The sequence below is a fragment of the Culex pipiens genome, chromosome 2 (assembly GCF_016801865.2).
Source record: "Culex pipiens pallens isolate TS chromosome 2, TS_CPP_V2, whole genome shotgun sequence".
Classification (NCBI taxonomy): domain Eukaryota; kingdom Metazoa; phylum Arthropoda; class Insecta; order Diptera; family Culicidae; genus Culex; species Culex pipiens.
Window position 1 is genome coordinate 166,904,245 of NC_068938.1, and position 21,381 is coordinate 166,925,625.

General features: G+C 35.9%; 1 protein-coding gene across 10 annotated transcripts in view; it reads left to right on the forward strand.

Moving 5' to 3' along the window:
- Nucleotides 1–874: 874 nt before the first annotated feature.
- The window catches only part of LOC120421730 (alpha-catulin), a 309,434-nt gene continuing 288,927 nt past the window's right edge, over nt 875–21,381 (forward strand). For 5 of the 10 annotated variants that reach the window (XR_005606013.2, XR_008212206.1, XM_039584987.2 and 2 more), the window contains exons 1-2: nt 876–1,119; nt 7,070–7,489. Coding sequence is in view for 8 of the 10 variants with exons in the window: in XM_039584987.2 (XP_039440921.1) it covers nt 7,187–7,489 (303 nt within the window). In the remaining 2 variants the exon portion in view is untranslated. Of the gene's footprint in view, nt 1,120–6,741; nt 7,490–21,381 lie in introns of those variants that run through there. The other 5 variants (XM_039584991.2, XM_039584989.2, XM_039584990.2 and 2 more) reach the window with 3 other exon arrangements.

Here is a 21,381-nt window from a genome sequence, read left to right on the forward strand (position 1 = left end):
ACCATTCACGGACACAGAGAACACAGCTCGAGATGGGCGATAGAACTATTCTCTCGAGGTTCATTTGCAAAAAAAAGTTCATCCGTCAAACAAAAAACCAAAAGTGTCGATTACGGGAATCGAACCAGAGACCTTTGACAGACCAACCCAATGACTTAGCTGCCTAGGCCACCACAGCTGGGTTACTAAGGAGAGGTCAGAAGTCGATGTAAGACACTTGTTGGAGATTTATTGATTCAACTAACGAATGAACTCATTTGTTATGGTGGTGTGAGTTGGTACCACTATTCAATCGATTTTAACACCGAGCCCTCAATAAATTTTGAGAGAACGATTCTCTCGACTCTTAATTTTGGGTGTAGAGTTAGGCAGTTCAATTATTTGTTCTCAAACATATACAAATTTAGTTTATCAAAAAAAAAAAATTGGAATACAAATCTGGTCAAACAAATTGAAAATAATCCTTTTATAAAAATCTTACCTTTTACCCTCCGTCACCTGTCATATTCCACATGTTGCGCTCCACAACAAAACCAACACACCGACAACCTCGAACCACCCCCAAGTTCCACCCTCAACCACAACTCTCGGAACTCACCTTCCATGGCTTTGACATTCAATACCAACAAACAGCCAGCCAAAGCCTTGCCTGCCACCCACACTCACACATCTCCAAAACGTGGGTGGTATTGGTCCTTCCAGCTCCAGTGTTCAACACCAAGCTGGAGCTCCTTCGCAAGCTCCTTAACTTCTCAACCGAGCTCAGTTGCATTTCGTCTTCCGTTCGCGTCGCTCGCCCTGAACTCCAGCAGGCCAAACACAAACGCCAGAACTCCAGTCTGGTCCGGGATCGGTCGCGGCGGGGGGGCAGTATACTTCCGGGAGTGGGGCAGCTGCGAAACCCTTAAGGGTGGGCCAACACGGCAGAGGGTGGCCTCGGGAACGCCGAGTTCCGGATTTGAGCTTAAGGAGGAGTGATTCCGGGACGGTTTCGAAGTAGTTACGGTACGGATTTGATCGGAAAGTGGCTCGGATTTGGGGACTCGCGGGAGGTCCGGGGAATCGGGCGGTCGGTACGACCTTCGGGAAGGTGTGTCCGGTGATTCCAAGTTGGAACCAGTGAGTAGAAGGTTGAGATCAGGGAATTCCTGAATTCCGTGAACCGTAAAGTCCTGTCAAGTCTGGTGCTGGTGTCTACACCAGCTGGTGTGTCAAGACCAGAAGTTTCGTGTACGGGAAAGAGAAGGGAAGAGATTTCCCACCACCAAAAAGGAGTAACAGAGAGAGTGAGCAGAGAGAGTGAACCTCGCGGAAGCTCCGGAAACAAGTGTGAGCTTAATTACCCGGGATTTTCCGCGAGTTGTTGCGGCTACGGCGGGCAAGGGCAAGGAAAATCTTCTTGCGCGCGTGTTGGTGTTGGTGTCTTCTTCCAAGAAGAAAGAAGAGGAAAGGATAAATTTTCGGGTTTGGTGAATGGAAAAGCACCCACGTGTGCGTGTGTGTTGGTGTGCGTGGGAAAATCCGTGTAAACAAGAGGTGAATTTTCCCTGAATGTGAGCAAATCTGAAAGCGAAATTTTGATTTAATGCACCTGTCTTTTGTGAGGAAAATCGCGGAAAAAACCTCGCGAAATTTCGTCCTTTTTCATCGTCGGAAAATCCCTTTCAAATCATTGTGCTCGTGGGTGGGAAAATCCTCTTTTCCTTTGGAAAAGAGGGTCCCAAATTCGGTGTGTTGTGTCTACCTCAGAAGGAAAATCGCTGCTACTAGCCCGTAGTCAGTGGTATTGGTACCAACGGTGGGAAAACGGGACCAGGCTGGCAGGAGCCACAACAGCTGAATTGCTCTCTCGCTTGTGTGATTCCTTCGTACCAAGTTGTTGTTGTTATTGTGGGGGAAGGTGTGGGAAAATGTGTGTGGGTGTGTTGGGAAAATCGCGAAGCAGTCCATTACTGTGGATTATGGATTGTTGGATTTCGATTAGTGAATGTTAGAGTGCTGGATTTCGGCGCTGAATCGGAATTGGAGCTTTATTTTTGGGGAGTGATGCGATGGACGAAGGAAAAAGTGGGGGAGAAGAAGTTGAAGGTTCATGATGGTGGTCGTCGAAAACGTCGCTTTTATCAAGGCTTTTATTTATTTGTAGTTTAAGGTGCAAGTTAATACTGACTCTTGGATTTTTATAATTTTTTGCGGTTCGTGCTGAGAACATTCAATTTTAACTAGAATAGCAAAATTATTGCATCTGAACCAAATCATAAATTTTGGCTGTGACGGTCAAATCAAAATCTTTCAACAAACTTGTTAAAGTTTATCACCCCTCCTTTTAAAATCGCCCTGAAAAATCAGGCGGCAAAACCAATATTTTTTAAAACACTTAAAAATTTCAACGGAATTTAAATTTTAAATTTTTTGCCCAGATCCGAGGGCCATAAACTTTAAAAAATGTTTGTATCGGCCTTACAAAAACAATAAAATGAACAGAAATGGCCAATTTGACACGAACAAATCCGTTAGCACATCTTTTATCAGATATGAGCAAAGAACACTGTAACTGTTGAAGTCAGCCAAGAATTTTTAATTACAAAATTTCAAAGGAACCATTTTTAAGGTATTATAAAAAAAAACTTTTTTAAAGAAAAGGTGTAGCTTATTGACATTTTATGTTTAAAAATATGAATCCTTAGAAAAGCCTGGCCAGTTGTAAAAAATGTGAAATACATTAAAATCGTTTCAATTAAATATCGGTTAATGGTACATATTAGAAAAAAAAACGATAAATTTCAAGTTTTTATCCCTCGACTTTAGTTGAAGTTGTGGGGGAGGCAATAAATATATATAAAAAGCTTAACAACAGCAACATTTAAAGTTTGAAAACTGATTTTCAACCATTTTAGGTGAAAAGTATCACCAAATGCTTTATGCATCATTACAGCTATGCTCAAAAAATTTGCAATATAGCAATGAGTTTATGAAAATATTATTTTTCTTAAATTTTTTTGTCATTGGTCTAAAAATTCAAAATTTGCAAAAAAATAGAAATGTTTTTGATTAATAAAAAAATAATTTTTAAAGGGTTTTTCAATGTGAATTTTAGTCAATATTTTGTTTGCGCTTTGTTTTTTTTAACTTGAAATAAAATTTACAATGGCCTTAACATTACATAAACAACATGAAATCAAAACGAAATATTGATTGAAATATTCAGGAAATCATCTTCGATAGCATGACAGAATTGATTGTTTCAATATTCAAAAACAATTTTTACTACTCATCTTATAACGTTTAACATTCAAAAAAAGACAGTGGCAGAAGTGAATTCAATGAAATCAAAATAATACGATTTCGAAAATAATTGTAGTGTCTGTATTTAGGATCATTTGTTTTAAAGGGATTGCAGAGTGAATAATGATTTTTGAAAATTTTTAACCTCTTTTTTTATGTTTTACCATACAAATTTTCAATAAAAATATTTACTTTATTTTGTACCCATATTTTTGATTATCAAGTGAATAATTCTGCTAGAGTTTGGCCATAACAGATAAACAGTTACGAGTTTTGAAAGCATTAGTACAATCTCAAAAAATCTGGGGAAAAAACTTAAAATTAAAATAAAAAAAAACCTTTTTTTGTTTTTAGGCCACAATTTGGAAAAATACATGACGGTTTCCTCAAATTTTGCTTTAGAATGATAAGATTGAATGTTTGATAACTACTAAGACTGTTACTGCTGTTACTGCTAAGACAAAACTGCAATCTAGTTCAAGGCATTTTGAGATATTTTTAACCATTGTTCTGTTTTAAATATCGATAAAATAAAGAATTAACAAGGAATTTAAACTTCAGAAAATTACAAATGCATATGAAAGTTAAACAGTACATGAAATAAAATTCTAATATAAAATTAAGGGCTAATGATTTTTCACAGCATTTTTTTTTAAATCTCTCGGCGTGCCAATAACAACATATTGGAATTCCACGGTACACTAAAATCAGCTTAAAGTAAATGCAAAAAATATTTTAAAAACTTATGTACTGGAAAATTATTGGAAAATTTTGCGGTAAATCAAGATACAAAATATTTACCGCAAAAAAAAAAATTTTTTTTGAAATTTCAAGCAAAATTCAATTTTAGGCAGTTTTTTATGTCGATGCCCGATTGTACTAACTCGATAGGAACAAGATTGGCACAAGAAAGCACAGGGAATTTGTTATTGATAATTTCAAATAGTCAACAAATATTGCAAAATCGTTAAAATTGAATAAACAAATTATAACAAAATTATTAATTGGTTCATCGCTGCTTCATTAAACTTTTAAGAGATTTAAAAATTAAAAAAGCTTAAAGTGCTTTGTGATCGCTAACAATGATGTTTTGCCTAATGTTCTTACACAGTTAATTTTAATTTTGTATAACTGTGATTTTTTTTCCATGACTTATGAAGGATATCTTGCTGCACATGCTTGTTGGGAAAAATGAAGCAATATTTTCTTGAAATGTCAAAAAGCGATGCTCGTTTAAGGTATGTAGATCAGATAAGGTAAGGCGGATTTTCTACCTGTCAAAATTAGAGGTGGGCAAAAAAAGAGCGAGCCACTCAAAGAGCCGGTTCACTAAAAAGGCAAACGAACCATGGCTCACAAAAAAAGAACCGCGGTTCTTTTTTAAACTCCGGTCTTTTGAAAGAACCGTTCCAAGATAGAATGATTTTTAAATTTGTTATAAATATAATTTATCGAATTTCGAACAAATTGTATCACAAAATTTGTTTTTAGAATTGAAAATGCAATTCTCAATAAAAAAAAATAATTGCCTATAAAAATTAATCCCAAAATAGCTTTGCTGCCAAACACCACAAAGTTTTCAAACTTATTTTCAGTTTCCTACTTTTCTTTGAAATTACAAAAGTAAATGATTTTCTAAACAAAATGAAAAAGCTTTTCTTTATATAACTGATCATTCATTAAAGAACTATCCGAATACAAATTTAAGCATAGCATAGCTTGTAAAATATTACCAACAATCTACTAAATAGCTGAGAGATTATGGAAAAAAAAATATTCTCTTCCCTGATTTAACTTCAGTGTTTATAGACTTCATCGATTAAATCAGAATTTAGAAAAGAGTTCGCAAAATCACACAATTCTTAAAAATAACCTTTTTATCAAAAATTTTAAAAAGAACGAAAGAGCCGTTCAAAAGAGCGACTCATTTTAGTGCGCGAACGAAAATGAGCGGCTCCTAAAAAAGAGCGGTTTTGCCCACCTCTTGTCAAAATAGTTAGCACGACACCTGAATTTTATATAGAGATTTTAAGAAAAGTTAAAATTTTAGCATTTTCCGGGCAAATTTCAACAGAATTTTCTGTAGGGTGTTAAGCAAGCCAAACTGAACTAAAATACGTGATTAGTTGAATTTATTTTTCCTAAAAAGTATTTTTGTTTTAAAAGCGTATTTTGTTTTAGTTTGGCATCCTAAACAACCCTGCAGAAAAAAATCCGGTTAAATTTAACCAGAAAATGGTCCAAATTTCACTTTTCTGAAAATCTTCATATAAAATCCAGGTTCCGTGCTAACTAACTATTTTGACAGCTGGAAAACCTGCCTTACCTTTCTAATCTTTATGCCTTGACGTGCGACAAATTAGCACGACAGCGTTGATAAGTTGAATGCGAAAAAAATATTTTTAGGGTGTCATAGAAAAGCTAAACCTCTTAAAAAATGTTTTGAAATATCTTCTATCAAAAGCTTTTTTTCGCTTTAGTCAAAAATTGGTTGAAAATGTTCTTTTGTTTAGATGGCTTTACTCGTAAAATTAAACATACGACCTTATCACGTAAAATAGAAATCTTCACCCAGGAGCATCAAACCGGGAGCCCTAATAACTATGATGTAAAACAGCCATTTCTAGCCGTTTGGTGGCACTGATGACAACCGCCAACGACGGCGGAAGCCAGCTCCAGCTCGCTTTCTGGAGGTCAGCAATAAAGTTACTTCTGGGACATATCTCTCGCTCTCTCGAAAGAGCGTATAATTTGCTAGCGACAAAGGAACAGAAAGCGTGTCGTAAAATAAATATAACTTTGTGTATGTGTGACAGTATTTTTTTTTGGGACGGCAGGCATCTTGTCTGGTTTTGGAAAGCTGCTTGTCCTAGACAATTTTTGCCAGGAATATTTACGAGGGGTAGTTTTTGTCAGGGTCACAATGCTGTAATGCTGTAGTAAAGCTTGTAAGCAGTGGGACAGCTCCCACAAAACTTGAAGCTGGTAGCAGTTTTTTTGGGGAAAGTTTAGAAATATAGCCCATGTTTGTTTTGCTTGCAAAATATAAAGAATTGCTGGAAATCGATAAACTTGCAAAAAGTTGAGATTTGATTGCTTCGTTGATCTTGAAAAGATAGCCGTTTTCGATTGAGGAATTCAAACAACTATTCTTCAGTGTTTGGACTATAATGACTTTACATAACAATTATCGCTGTTCAAAAAGTTTGATTTTTATTTTTTTACAAAATAGTTGCAAATCAAATAGGTTAGAAATGTGTGCGGTACCAAATTTGAAATAAACAGCCTTAACAATTTATTTTTGAGATAAATATAATACTTTAAATCATCAATCATTTTATAAACTGGCAATTATAAATTTCATATTAGTCTAAGATATTTTTCTTTCAAATAAATTAAAAATTTCGAACATTTCAGTGTTTTAATAACAGATATTCGATCAATGTAGATTCTACAAATATTTGTGATCGATTTTGTTCAAATATTTGTGTGATCCTTCAAGCAAATCGCCCAGAAAGTCAATGCTCATAAACTACAAGTAGCGCTTTATGGGACGCAACCTTTATTATTCCTGTGCTCTCCACCACCAGGACCGGGAACCATCAGGGACATCCGTCGAGGGGGACCTTTTTTCTCCAACTTCTTCTTCTTCTTCTTCTTATTCAGCTCGTTACCATCGTCATCACTTCCAATCGATTTCGCCAGGTTGCTCCAATTCCGTAATTTTGCCTTGCCTTCTTTCGGTCAATATTTTACGAGGCTTTTTGCTGCTTCTTGTTTCCAGGCCAAATTAGCAGTGGAGGGGAAGGTTGGTGGGCCAATCGTGAGTGAGAAGGAGGGGAAAGGAAAAAAAAAGTAGTGAAATTTCTCAGAGGAAATACAAAAAAAGGCAGCAGCATAAATGAGCAGCACGACGTGCTTCAAGTGTGACAGCATGAACGACGCTGACGAAATCATAACGCGCGGGGTCAGCGTCGGCGAGAGTCCCACCAAGAGTGACATCCGGAACGGGGGGCACCACCCGGAGGACGGGGTCAGCATCCGGCGGCGCAGCACCAGCAACAGCTCGGTCAACAGGAGAACCGCCGGCCACGGCAGCCGGGAACCGTCTGCCAACTCCAACTCCGCACCGGCCAACCACCACAACTCCCACAACTCGGCCGAGCGGTCCCACGCGAAAGTTTGCGTCGGCACGAGGTGTAATGTATGTAATCGGGGAGAATTTTGTCCTTCTTTTTGCATTTTGTCCTTTGTGTCGTGTGTGAAAAAAAGATCAAAAAACACGAATCTGCTGACTCTAGAGCTTTAGTGCTGCACACAAACACACACACCTCGACAGAGGAAAATGGCTATGTCACCTAGGACACAATAGAAAAAGAGAGTAAAAAAACACACAATAGAAAGCTTTTGAACAACACACCCGTACACACTCTTCTCTTATGCTTGTTCTCAACTATAAAATACACACACCCCTACGAGAAGCACAAATTTTAGCAAAAAATGGATCGCAAAAATGTAAAAATCTAGCATTACTTCAACCTGCAGGAGATTTTCAAGAAGAACCATAAAAAAACAGTCACAATAAAACTACCCTCATTGTTACTTTGGAGCACAGGACGCTGATCAAAGCTGTTTTTCCTTGTCTGCATCCCTCGGTACAGGAAGCTTGAAGCACTTTCGCTTTTCTTTGTGTCACTTCTCAATTCGTTGCCGTTGTGCTATCTTTGCTATCATTTCTCTGCTCTTTGCAATAAAAATATACAGCAATGCCCATAATTGAAAATTTGGCTATTATGCTAAATCAAGTACCTATTCCGAGAAAAACGAGTTTTGGTGTTTGTCACAAAATCTCCGTCAAGGTAATTTCCCATAAGAGTGGCATATAAGCCGTCAGGTTTTTCGCATCGGCAGCCAAGTCTAAACACTATTTCAGTGAAATTCAAGTTCCAGAAGTTGCGTTGGCACATCCTCTAGAGCTACCACCTGGTGCTAATATCTCGTTTTTGCCAAAAGTGGATGTTAGCCGTTTTTTCAGTGCAGTGCCGTTTTGTCAAATGAAAGGTGATAAGTTTGGATTTCAAGAAAATATAGTTTGAGGACCGAAATTAAACATTTTTTCAGACGAAGGCTCTTTGATCCAGACACCGTCAAAACGGCATATTAAGTTTTCATAAGACTTTTTCAAAAAATTGGCTAGATTTTTCCTTTCCTTACCACACTTATCACTTTTTATTTGCTACCAGACAGCTAAAATCGGTTCAAATGGAGTGAAGTTATGATTGTTTTATAAAAAGTGGATTTTGTGAAAATTGACGAAAATTGCCATATTTTTGGACCACCCTAACACGGTGTAGGTCACCCCCAAAAAAAATACGGGTCTTATTATTTCGGCTAAAGAACCCTCACTCAATTTTTGAGCAAAATCAATGCACTTTTTTTTCTATATTTTTCAAATGGTGCTGCTGTATTCAGTTGATTTTCATGTAGCCATTTTAAACCCATTTTTTGAAAATTTAAAACTATGCATAAGAGCAGTTCTCTAGGATTTCGGTCATTCGATTTTTTTTTGTAATTTTTAATCCGACTGAAACTTTTTTGGTGCCTTCGGTATGCCCAAAGAAGCAATTTTGCATCATTAGTTTGTCCATATAATTTTCCATACAAATTTCGCAGCTGTCCATATAAAAATGATGTATGAAAATTGAAAAATCTGTATCTTTTGAAGGAATTTTTTGATCGATTTGGTGTCTTCGGCAAAGTTGTAGGTATGGATATGGACTACACTGGAAAAAAATGATACACGGTAAAAAAAAGGTGATTTTTTATTTAACTTTTTATCACTAAAACTTGATTTGCAAAAAAGACACTATTTTTATTTTTTTTCATTTTTGATATGTTTTAGAGGACATAAAATGCCAACTTTTCAGAAATTTCTAGGTTGTGCAAAAAATAATTTTTTAATCAATACTTATTTTTTCAAAAAATCGAAATATTGGTCGTAAAATTTTTTCAACTTCATTTTTCGATGTAAAATCAAATTTGCAATCAAAAAGTACTTCAGTAAAATTTTGATAAAGTGCACCGTTTTCAAGTTAAATCCATATTTAGGTGACTTTTTTGAAAATAGTCGCAGTTTTTCATTTTTTTAAGTTAGTGCACATGTTTGCACACTTTTGAAAAAAATATTTTTGAAAAGCTGAGAAAATTCTCTATATTTTGCTTCTTCAGTTGCTGAGATATTGCAATGCAAAGGTTTAAAAACAGGAAAATTGATGTTTTCTAAGTCTCTCCCAAACAGTCCACCATTTTTTATTGTCGATATCTCAGCAACTAATGGTCCGATTTTCAATGATAATATATGAAACATTTGTGAAATTTTCCGATCTTTTCGAAAACATTATTTTCAAAATTTTCAAATCAAGACTAAAATTTCAAAAGGGCCAAACATTCAATATTATATTAGTGGTTGTAAAAGAAGAAACAAGTTTTGGCAAGTTCCTGAAATATTTCAGCAAAAACTTGTTTCTTCTTTTACAAACACCAGATCATTTTGAACATTTTTGAGCCCTCCTAGACAATTGAAGATCTTTTCAAAATGAACATTTTTATTCTTGAAAAATGAATGTTGGTCAATTCTATCAAAAGTTATGGGCAAAAAACGATTAAAAAATGCTCATTTTCAAATTGAGATTAAATAAGTTAAACAAAAAAGACCCCCGAGATATTTTCAGCAAATGTACTCTAAAATGTGTACTTTCAGCTGCTTCTAAGAGCGAGGTCAAACTCTACCACCTTTTCGAGTTATTCACATTTCAAAATGGCGTCTTTTTCGTCTTATTTTGGCTATAAATTTCGTTTTAAAGATCCGATTTTTGCTCTCTTGGAAGATAAATATGTGTTTTGATAAACTCTACAAATGTCTAGAAGACACCAACTCGCTACGACACAAGCCTGAGTTGGTAGATTCTGTAAACTTATTTTTTCTTAAACACTTCAACCTAAATTACAAAAATGGCTCTAGAAACTTCCCGTTTGAAGATAGAGCTTTGTGCTCTTCAGCAAAGTTGCTCAGAATGGTGTTCTCTACAATTTTTCTGAAGACAGCAAAGCGCTATCTCGTCATCCCGCCAAAATAAAAATTCTGAACCACCCTAAAATTTGCACCACCCTAATGTCCACCATACCAAAAGATGCCCCTATTGACCCTGATCATTTGTCCCGAAGACACCAAAGCTCTAAATGTTAACGTGTGGCCGCTATCAATTTTGTCACGCTAGATTTCGGTTTCGGACCACTGTGGATTGGAGTGAGAGGGAGAGCAATGAGAGAGTATTCAGTAGCGAATGGTGTGGAAGTGACAAACGGTAGGAAACAGTCAGAGCAGTTTTCCGCCACGTTCGATTTGTGATCGCGATTGAATGAGTCTGTTTGGAACAATCAGGACCTTGGTTCTAAGTTCAATCTTTGTGAAGATAGAGTGGTTTTAAAAATAAAAATGTTGAAACAATAGTGGTTTTGGCAATTTTTTATTTTATTTTGGCCATTGCTTTAACACAGCAAAAAAAAAGTACCGAGAAATGGCAGCGATTTTTGGAGGAAGAATACGTGTTTTGGGAATTCTGAGTTCAAATTGTGGCATCAAATTGTGCGTCACATTTTACACAATAGTCACTTCGGAACCAACTGTTTTTTTAAGGTACAAGCTACAAATCTTCCAAAAATGTGTCTAAGTCAATATCCAGTAAAAAATGAAAGGGATCGTTCCACACCACCGTCACGAGATATCATAGGGTGATAGGGTTTGAAATTTCCCCTTAGTTTCCCCCAAAGTTTCATGGAAATCGAAGTGGTGTTAAGACAACATAGCACAACGGCAACGGAATTGTGCAGCGCGTGTACAGCTTGTAAGGATTCACACACCCACACACACACACCCTGTCTCTCTTACATGCGACTTTTTCTTCCTTTATCTGCATGAATTCTATCGCATGCTGATGCCGCTGCTGATTAATCAAAGTGTCTCTGACAGAAATATCTGCGGTGGGTAATCAGAATGGGGTTGGCTTGACAGATTGAACATTTATCAATCAAAGCTGAGGGGAGGAAGGGGGAGGGGAAGAGTGGTTGACATTGTTATTGGCACGCGCCTGTATGGTCTAGTTGGCGAGTAATAGATTAATTAGTTGCTAATAGTTGGGGGGGGGGGGGAGCTTGGCTGATTGCGATTGGGTATTAGAGAAATTGCTTGTTTGATTGGTTTGTGGGTAGTGATGATTAAGGCGGAGAAGTATTTTTTTGTAAAAGTGATTCTAAGTATACTGGATTTTTTTTCGTCTAAGTGCAAGAACAACTTTGATTTATTCAATTTTTCAATTCTTCAATTCTTCAATTCTTCAATTCTTCAATTCTTCAATTCTTCAATTCTTCAATTCTTCAATTCTTCAATTCATCAATTCTTCAATTCTTCAATTCTTCAATTCTTCAATTCTTCAATTCTTCAATTCTTCAATTCTTCAATTCTTCAATTCTTCAATTCTTCAATTCTTCAATTCTTCAATTCTTCAATTCTTCAATTCTTCAATTCTTCAATTCTTCAATTCTTCAATTCTTCAATTCTTCAATTCTTCAATTCTTCAATTCTTCAATTCTTCAATTCTTCAATTCTTCAATTCTTCAATTCTTCAATTCTTCAATTCTTCAATTCTTCAATTCTTCAATTCTTCAATTCTTCAATTCTTCAATTCTTCAATTCTTCAATTCTTCAATTCTTCAATTCTTCAATTCTTCAATTCTTCAATTCTTCAATTCTTCAATTCTTCAATTCTTCAATTCTTCAATTCTTCAATTCTTCAATTCTTCAATTCTTCAATTCTTCAATTCTTCAATTCTTCAATTCTTCAATTCTTCAATTCTTCAATTCTTCAATTCTTCAATTCTTCAATTCTTCAATTCTTCAATTCTTCAATTCTTCAATTCTTCAATTCTTCAATTCTTCAATTCTTCAATTCTTCAATTCTTCAATTCTTCAATTCTTCAATTCTTCAATTCTTCAATTCTTCAATTCTTCAATTCTTCAATTCTTTAATTCTTCAATTCTTCAATTCTTCATTTCTTCAATTCTTTAATTCTTCAATTCTTCAATTCTTCAATTCTTCAATTCTTCAATTCTTCAATTCTTCAATTCTTCAATTCTTCAATTTTTGTCTTCAGAACGAAAACATTCTACAACGTATAAAAACTCCATTATTTACCCAACAAAAATTTCCATTCAATTGCTCCAAGCTTCCAATTCCAGATAATTTTCATCCGCTTTAGGCATTTCAAAATCACTGTTTGATTACTGTGAATGTGAACAAAATCACACACACACACATCCCCGGGAGAGAGATTTTCCCGCTCCGGAAGGCATATTTTTGCGAAAGCTTTTCACGCGCACATAAACAAATCGTTACACTTCAAAGCCATTTCCCGGCGAAAAATCCTGTTGGCAAATTTTGGGTGCTCCGAATACCGTCGTCACACATTTTGGACGCACCACTGTTTTCTGACGAATCAGCGCGAATATGTTTTTAGACTGTTATTTCACAAAAGACAGATTTTTAGCTTCGGTTATTTTTCCTTCAGGGGGGAAAACGCACACACACACCCACCCACAAACAAGTAGTGCTGGTTGCTATCGTCATCATTTTTTTACTCGAAATTTTGTTCTTTTTTTGAAGTGCTCGGATGTTATTGTTGTCTGTCGTGTGTGTGTGTGTGTGTTCGCAAGTTGGTGGGTGTGTCACGTTTCATGTTGCGTTCCTCAGTAAACGCACACACACACACACACAAAATGTTACACAAGCACACATTCAGTAAGTTTTTCTTGCGTTCTCTTTTCATCCATCAGTTGAACCTTAATCGTGTTTGCTTTTAACGACGTCGACGGTGAACTTTTTTTGTTTGTTGTTGTTGGTATTTTGGGCTTCCTCCCTGCAGCAGAAGCAGCAGCTTTGGTTATGTTTATTCCCGGAAGCATAAACACACCTACACACACACACATAAACGTTCACGAATAACGACGCCGACGACAAAAAAAAGTTTGAGGAAGGAAAAAGTAAACATTTCGCATCCAAGGGCAAACACGTAATGAGATTGTTATTGGCAAATTGACAAATTGATTTTTGAAGTCTTGAATATTTTGTCATGAAGGAGATTTGATTATTTGTTTTTACTGTTTGATTATTACTTTAAATTGCATAATTTGTAACATTGATTTTTTAAAGATGAATAATTAGAACATTAAACTTTTGATTTCTTAAATTACAAAAAAAAACCTTTAATTTCAAAGTTTGACAGTGATCAACAACGAAGAAGTCACGAATGCTTGACAAAATTGAGTGCGCACCTGGGAAAAATCCAAAATGACACATTTTACTTTGGAAAGCGATTGCTCCTGGGAGACAAATTCATCAACTGGAAAGTGATAAATGATGATTAGCGTTGAATACGCGGTGTTCATCACAGATCCAAAATTAGGATGGTTATTTTGTAAAAAATCATATCCCCACAACTCCACGCCCCATCAGCATCCACTTTACGACTTCCAAAGCGGCTCACAATGTGGCAATATCCAGATCCTAGCTCTAGCTCAAACGCACATTTTTCATATTAGCAGCGTCGTGTAGCCTCCAGGAAAACAAGGGCAATCCACCACGTGTGTGTCGTCCTTCGTGCTGCTCCCGTCCGCCCAAATGTGGGAAGTGGGTTTTTCTTCATCGAGTCTAAATTACCGCAGGGACACGTTCATACACGTGAGGGGTCTGGATGTGAGTTGGGGGAGGTGAGATACGACTGATCGGGGAACCGCTAACCAAATCGTCGTAAGAGCTTTTTTTTCTCGGAAAGAAGTGTGCTTTCACCAAGATACGCACGTTCAAGGGTAGGAGAGCGGAGTGTGAATTCGATTTTATGTTTTCAAAATGTTTCGCTTGTTTTGCGTTTTTCATTTGGGGACTTTACAAAATAAACTTTAAAAATATACTAGAATTTAAAACTAAGTAGGGGAAATTATCATATGTTTGGCAGGTTGAGAACTCGCTTCTAACTCCATCCAATTTGCTGATTTTCACTATTTGAACAACTAATGATAATGATTTTTCTCCTGATTAGTTTTTTTCTTGTTTAATTTTTAGTACTTTTATTTGCATTTTTCTTGTTAAGTTTATGATTTTTTCTGATAGTATTTGGCTTATCCTACAATCTCCTATCATTATCTAGTTTCTTCAAGTTATAACGTCCTCTTTTTAATTATTAGCTTGTTTTTAACTTTTTTTCAAATGTGAAATCATTATCAGTTAAAAATGGTACAAGACGAGTCTGGGCAGTAAAAAAGTGACTGCATACTTGTTTTTACACATAATACAGAAAATGATAGTGAAAACCACAGCAAAGTTGACCCCAGAAAAATACACAAATGTATTTTTTTAAACATTGGCAAAATCACCTAAACAAGTCAAACTATCAAACGTAAAATTTTCTTAAATCTTAAGAGTTCTTCTTTCCAATGCTTTTCAAAAATCAAAAATAGGTTGACAAATTTTGATTTTGTCGAATTTTTAGATCAAAGCCCGCCTATAGACATTTTCCCACAGAGGAAGACAAAGATAATAAGTTGTTTTGTAAAATTATATCTAAGAACTCACTTATAGATTCAATCAATAGTTATTGCCTGAAGTACCGTCAGTGGGGATGAATATGGGTCAAAAAACGATACACCTCTCGTATTTTCTTAAAAAAAACAAAAACGATGTAAATAATATTGAAAATCTTTCAACGTAGAATTATTCTTATATGGTTAGCTAAAAATTTCCCAACATATGGTGGAATTTGATGAACTCTACCTTAAATTAGGGACCTACATAGGGAAATGAAATGTTCTGGAATAAATTCTAAACACCAATGTCATTCAAATTTAAGGTAGAAAAACTTGTAGCATTTTTTTGTAGCTGGCACGTTTCATGTACCGAACTAGCACAAACTTAACAAAAACTATCATTTTAATAAAAACAACAGTTTTACAATGTTTATAAATGTTATTTATCTCATTTTCTGCCCAAAATTATTTTAAATTGATTCTGACCTTGTTCTTGCATGGTCTTGTTGCTCGATTGGAACCCCGATTTGACAGTTCGATTGGAACCCTGAGAGTAACATTTCGCCTCTCCATATAGGCTCTCTACCTTAAATGCCAATCTATTGAAATTTGACCCAATCGCACCCCTTAGAGAAGGTGACATTGGGTCAAATGAAACTAAAATGATGCTCAAATACAAAAATATGCTAAAAATAAGTCACCCAACAGTGTCTTTTGTTAGAGGGAAGCGTATTGACATGCTTCAATGTTTTAAGTGGAGATTGTCAATCATTTGGGTACTTTTCGATGAATTCCAACAAAATTATTAAAAGTTGTTGTTCTGAGAGGTCCTTTCTGCCGTACCTAAACTTTAGACAGCTGCCAAAATGACAGGATTTGTTCTAGGAGCGAGATTTTTTCAGATAAGTCATCTTGAGACGTTCACTGCACAACCCTTTCAACAGAATTTAGTTTCATTGAGAAGAACCTGAGAAATGCTAAAATCCGTAAAACATCACTTTGACCCAATCTCACCCCAGACCCATTGTTACCCCCACTGACGGTAACGAGCAAAACATAAAATAAGACCACATTAATGGACTAAAAATAAAATTTCTCGGAACATAACAAATTTTATTTATTTTTTAATTGCCTTTTCAGAAATTCAGTTTTATTCTTTGAAAAGAGTTAAAACACACATTTTTATGGACAATTTCAAATCTTAGGTCTGGTTTAAAAATTAGTTTTATTTAATGGAGCATACAGTTTTACGAAATATTTTTCAACATAAAAAATTCAACCGATTATTTCCCAAGATATCGTCAGTTGGAGAAAGGCTTATACTGAGAAAAACTATTTTTTCTCATAATTGAAAGCTGGAGAGACTGTATACCAGCGATCAGCAGTCAATTATTTCAATATTAAAAAAAGAAAATTAGCCATTAGTTATTTTTTGCCAGGGTTGGTTGGTTTCATGTTTTTGCATTGATTTTTTTTTTCAGAAATGTCAACTTGAAAATGCTTTTAACATGTGAATTGAGCAAATTATCGAAAAATGTGTTACTTTTTTAAATTTTTAGGGGATTCAACTTTTTGTCATTAAAAAAAGAAATACTACAAACGGGATTATTTCATCTCATTCGTAATTTTTGTTTAAAAAGTTTCATCTATCTACTACTCCGAAAAAAAACACTTTTCTCACAATGTAGATTTTATAATTTTAAAATTTTCTTAATTTCATGTAAAATTAAATTTAGAATCAATAAGGAATTTTGTGATTTTTGATAAACTGCACCGATTGCGAGTTGCAGTCGACTACATAAAATTACTTATAAAAATCTCAGAAGGTATTAAATTGAATTATTTGGCACATCTGAAATGGAATCCACTATAACATTAAAAAGAACGAAAGGGGGATAAGTCTTGAATAGTCCAAATTTCTTTTTTCGTGATTAAAAACTAATTTAAAAATACTTACCTTATTTTTCCCGTCTACTTATTTTTTTGAATAGTCAAATTTGTATGGAGACCAAATTGCTTATTTTGACCTAAGAGATCGATGGACTGTGTTCCACCGAAGTTCATTGAATAGTCGATAGAAAATTGCTTATGTGCTCTACAGATCATATTTAATAGACAATCACACCGTCTTTTCAGACTGAATTTACTAACTAAACGAGACAAACATAGAACACCCAGAGGAGACGGGCGGGAATCGAACCCGGGCCTCTTAGCAGAGATGAGAGATCGTTAGCCGAAGCCGCTAACCACCGTGCCATGGGGTCCATATTGAATTCATTTCTAAAGTATAAATCAAATTTTAAGTAAAAACCCCTTTAACAATAAAACATTTGGAATATTTTCCTGGCTCTTCGAAAAAATAATTATCGGTCCGGTCTGGTCCAAAAAAGCAGAGGGTAAAAACATATTTTTTCAGAAACTTCCAAATTTTTATGGGAATCGAAATTTTTTTCACTGAAAACAAATTGAAATGCATTTTCCTGCGTTTAAAACCATATCATGTCAAATGCTAAAAGTTCACCAATACTTAGATATTTAAAAAAAATAATTCGTCGCCGTCGTGCTAACTTGTCGTACGTGCATTTTGGGCCAAATTGAGTTTAGAGCGCCATTTTGTGCAGCTCACAATGCCTCATCTTTTGACCTTCCCAGATCCCCAAAATTCGATTTCAATCCTGAGATATTCAATGAAAACCAAAAGAGCTCCGAAAATTTCTGTCACTTTTCATATGAAAGAAGTTTCCATCTTGTCGTGCTATCTTGTCACTCCCTGAAAATTGATGTAAGTGCGACAAAAGGCCAAAGGGATTTCAGGTCAGGATGCGTTTGACGTACGTTCAAGCTAGACTACCGTAAACATTTGTAATTATAACTCGAGACTCCAGCAACCAACTTCAACCAAACTTCGGGACAATGCACAGAATGGTCAGCCAAACAAAACGTGTTTGTTATTGTTTACATTGCGTGCTATCGTTTTTGTTTATTCAAGGTCAAACATTAAAACGCGTTTTTCTTGGAGCGTCAAAATGGCGGGTGCGACTAGATAACACGACGACGTCGAATTGCAATACAACTGGAGAGGTGTAAAATGCATTTTAAAACTATTCATAAAATGTGAATGAGAATGTGATTTTTTTTTGCTCAACTTTCGTTTTCTTAAAATCGCGATAACTCGTGCAAAACTTATAAACAAACCTCTTATGTTTATAAGTCATTTTTTTGTTATTGTTTGCTTTACTACTTTGTAGAACATTGTTACACTCTAAAAATAACCCTATTAATTTAGAAAATAAACACGGAACGTGACAAAGAAAATTTTTGTTTTAAATGAAAAAATGAAAATTTTGTAAATAACATTAAATTTCGCTTTTAATCACATATTCCAACATTGTTTACAGTCGAGTAACGGATAATTTCAGAGGTTCTAAAACTTTTTTAGTGTTTTTTTCCAATGAAAAATGCGTTTTTTTTCTGAATGCTGAGTACACCGTCAAATCGGGCGTCTAATTTTACATAAAAGTCCCTTTGACACCAAATTTCTATCTCATCACCGTTTCAGGCTGCAAATGATTGAAAAACACCTCTTTTTTCGCATGTTCAAAAATGGAAGGGGTAACCACCCCTCCGTCACGAGATATCAAAAAACGGATCTCGGATTTGCAAATCGAAGAGGGCAACTTTTTACGATTTCGTGTGAGTAGGTAGAGAATTAGCGAGACACCAAATCAATCCGAAAATTCCTTCTCAAGATACAGTTTTTCGAATATTTGCAAAATATTTTTGGAGTGTCGAATATTTGCTATGGTTGGCCCTTAAATTTGTATGGAGACTTGTCTGGTGCAAAACGGCTCATTTTGACTTAATTTGTGTGGACATTGTTGAATATTTTTTTCAATATCACATTTTTATTCAGAGAAAACCTAAAAAAGACTAACACTCGAAACGGTCCTTCATTCGAAATAAAAAAAAATGCTTTCGATTGCACATTTGATTTATGTTTTTTAAATTTAATTCTAAAATTAATTTGAAAAATCAGTTTTTCAAAAAGACCATTGGAGTTGAATTGAGATTCAATTATAAAAGTCGAAAACATTCCACCCCAACTTCCCCTACCGTTAAGCGAAGACGAGCAGCCTCGTCCCCACATACTACACGGTATTTGTTTTAAGCAAGATTCATGGCAGGATAATTTCGGAGAGATTTGCTGCGATTCACCAGTTCAGGGAGGCCCTTTGGCAGCGTAAGCCAAATGGAACGTCAAGGATTATTATTATATCATGGCCAAGGATCGTCGACGTTATTGGCTGTGGTACTGATAAATTTCAGTTGTAAGGATTATTCTCCACTGGGATGAGGTTGAGCGCAAATCGTTTTGAAGCTTGGGAGTTGGCTGTAAATTGGATGGATTGTGTTTAATTTTGGGACAAGAACTTGAAAATCAACTTTTCCAATCAAATTTAATGAAAACTTTCCTTCGTGTCCTCTCTAGTGTGAGTGCCATTATCCAAAATGAAAAAAAAAATCCCACGTTTCCGTCGCTAAGAGACATACTCTCAATGCCCATTTCAAGGTTTCACATTTCCTCAGTCGTTGCATCCGACGAAGCAAAAAAAAATCAGAACAATACAAACCGTGTGCACCAGGCTGTGCAAAAAAAGAAGCACCAAAATTTAACGATTATTATAATACATTTCCTCCCTAGCTCGAAAAGGGAAGCCCGGGAAATTTCCCAGGGTTTTCTTCCCGAGGAAAATTCCACGAGCACTTTTCCCCCGAAATCCCCCGTTGGAGATTCGTTCCCGTTCGGCTGTCACCGCGCGATACCTGCCTTGACTTGGCTGTCAGAAATCGAAATAAAGATCCTCGAGGCAACAGCACGGGGCGCGTCGGTCGGTGTCGTGTCCCCTGTCTTGTCTTCTCTGGAAAGGATTTATCAAATATTCATGAAGTTCGCCGTCGTCATCGTCGTTGGCTCCTTTGTGGCAATATTCTTCTCCTGCTCTTTGGTGGGTGGCTGTTGAATGATTTATCCTGTTGGTTTAAAGTATGACGATATGGGCGGATACACCGCGCTGAGTTGGATGGGTCAGGTTGAGATCCGCTTTGAAATTTGATTTGTGAGTTTGATTGCTGCTGAGGGGGGGCGGTGGAACTTTACAAAAGCATCAGAATAACTAGATGGTTTAACCCTTAAAAAATTATTAGCTATAAGTCCACTAAAAGAATCCACTTGCTGCATTCCAGAAGTTTTCCTCAAAGCTTGAATTTCACCAAAGGATGGCAAAAAATCGAGCCTCAAAAATCCGTCCTGCAAATTGAATTACCAAAACTCGTTCCATCGACAAAAACCATTCCAATCCCCTCCCCGAGGAATGTTTGACCATTTGCGATATAAAATTTAGAGTTTCCCCCCGGCCGTCTTCGTTGTCCAAACCCATCTCAACCTTCCACCTCACCGAGCATTAATCTTTGACTCGATCACAAAAGCACTCGCCACGCCGCTTCTCTGTGTTCATTAATTGTATTAAAATTCATCCCACGCCGTCCTGTTGATATAAAATCCGACAATGGTCTTCTCTGCATCCACTCGAAACCGAAAACGAAAAAAAAAGTTGAGAAAAAATTTGTACCCGAAAAAGAAGCAAAAAAAAAGTTTTTCCTTCCACCATTTTTCTTCGTTTTTCCATCTGACGAAAAGAAGCAGCAGTGGTCAGTGAACCATTTTTCATCCTTCACTGGGAAAACTCCGTTTTCCTACTTTTTTTGTGAAGGTATTGTTAGATGGTGTCCTTTTTTAACCTCTCTCGCTCTCTGAGGAATCTCAACAAGGCCACGAATAAACGGACAAGAACGATGTCGTCGTCCATCAGGGAAATGTGGCATCAAAAGTTTTCTGGTCGGCGAGTAAGATGGGATGAAGATTTTTTTGTTTGGTGGCCTTCATTAGGATAAGGTTATGTTGAGCAAACTTTTTGTCTGCTAAGCGTGGAGAAAATAAGGACAACGAACTGTAATTCTTAAGCAGCATTCCACCTTAAAATGGTTTTTTTTTTTTTTTTTATTTATTCAAATTTCTTTTCCATGTACATTCATTCAGTTAAAATATTATTGAGTGTCCAATCACAAACGATGACTTTTCACCTCAATTTTAAATACTAGCAACTTTCATTTATTCATGAAATATTGTAGCTTTCGCTATTCAGTGATTTCAAATGTAGGAGGTCCTACATGTACAAAAGGGAAAAGGGATACCTTAAAACTAACTTATAAACTATATAAAGAGCGGATCAATGCAGCTGAAGACTGCAATGATTTTTGTCGAAATGCATCAATTATCTTATTGGACATAACATCCAAAGTGTCAACTTCGGCTAATTGATGAAGTTCACTGGTGCTGAACCAGGGAGGAAGTTTCAGAATCATTTTCAGAATTTTGTTCTGAATCCTCTGAAGTTTTTTCT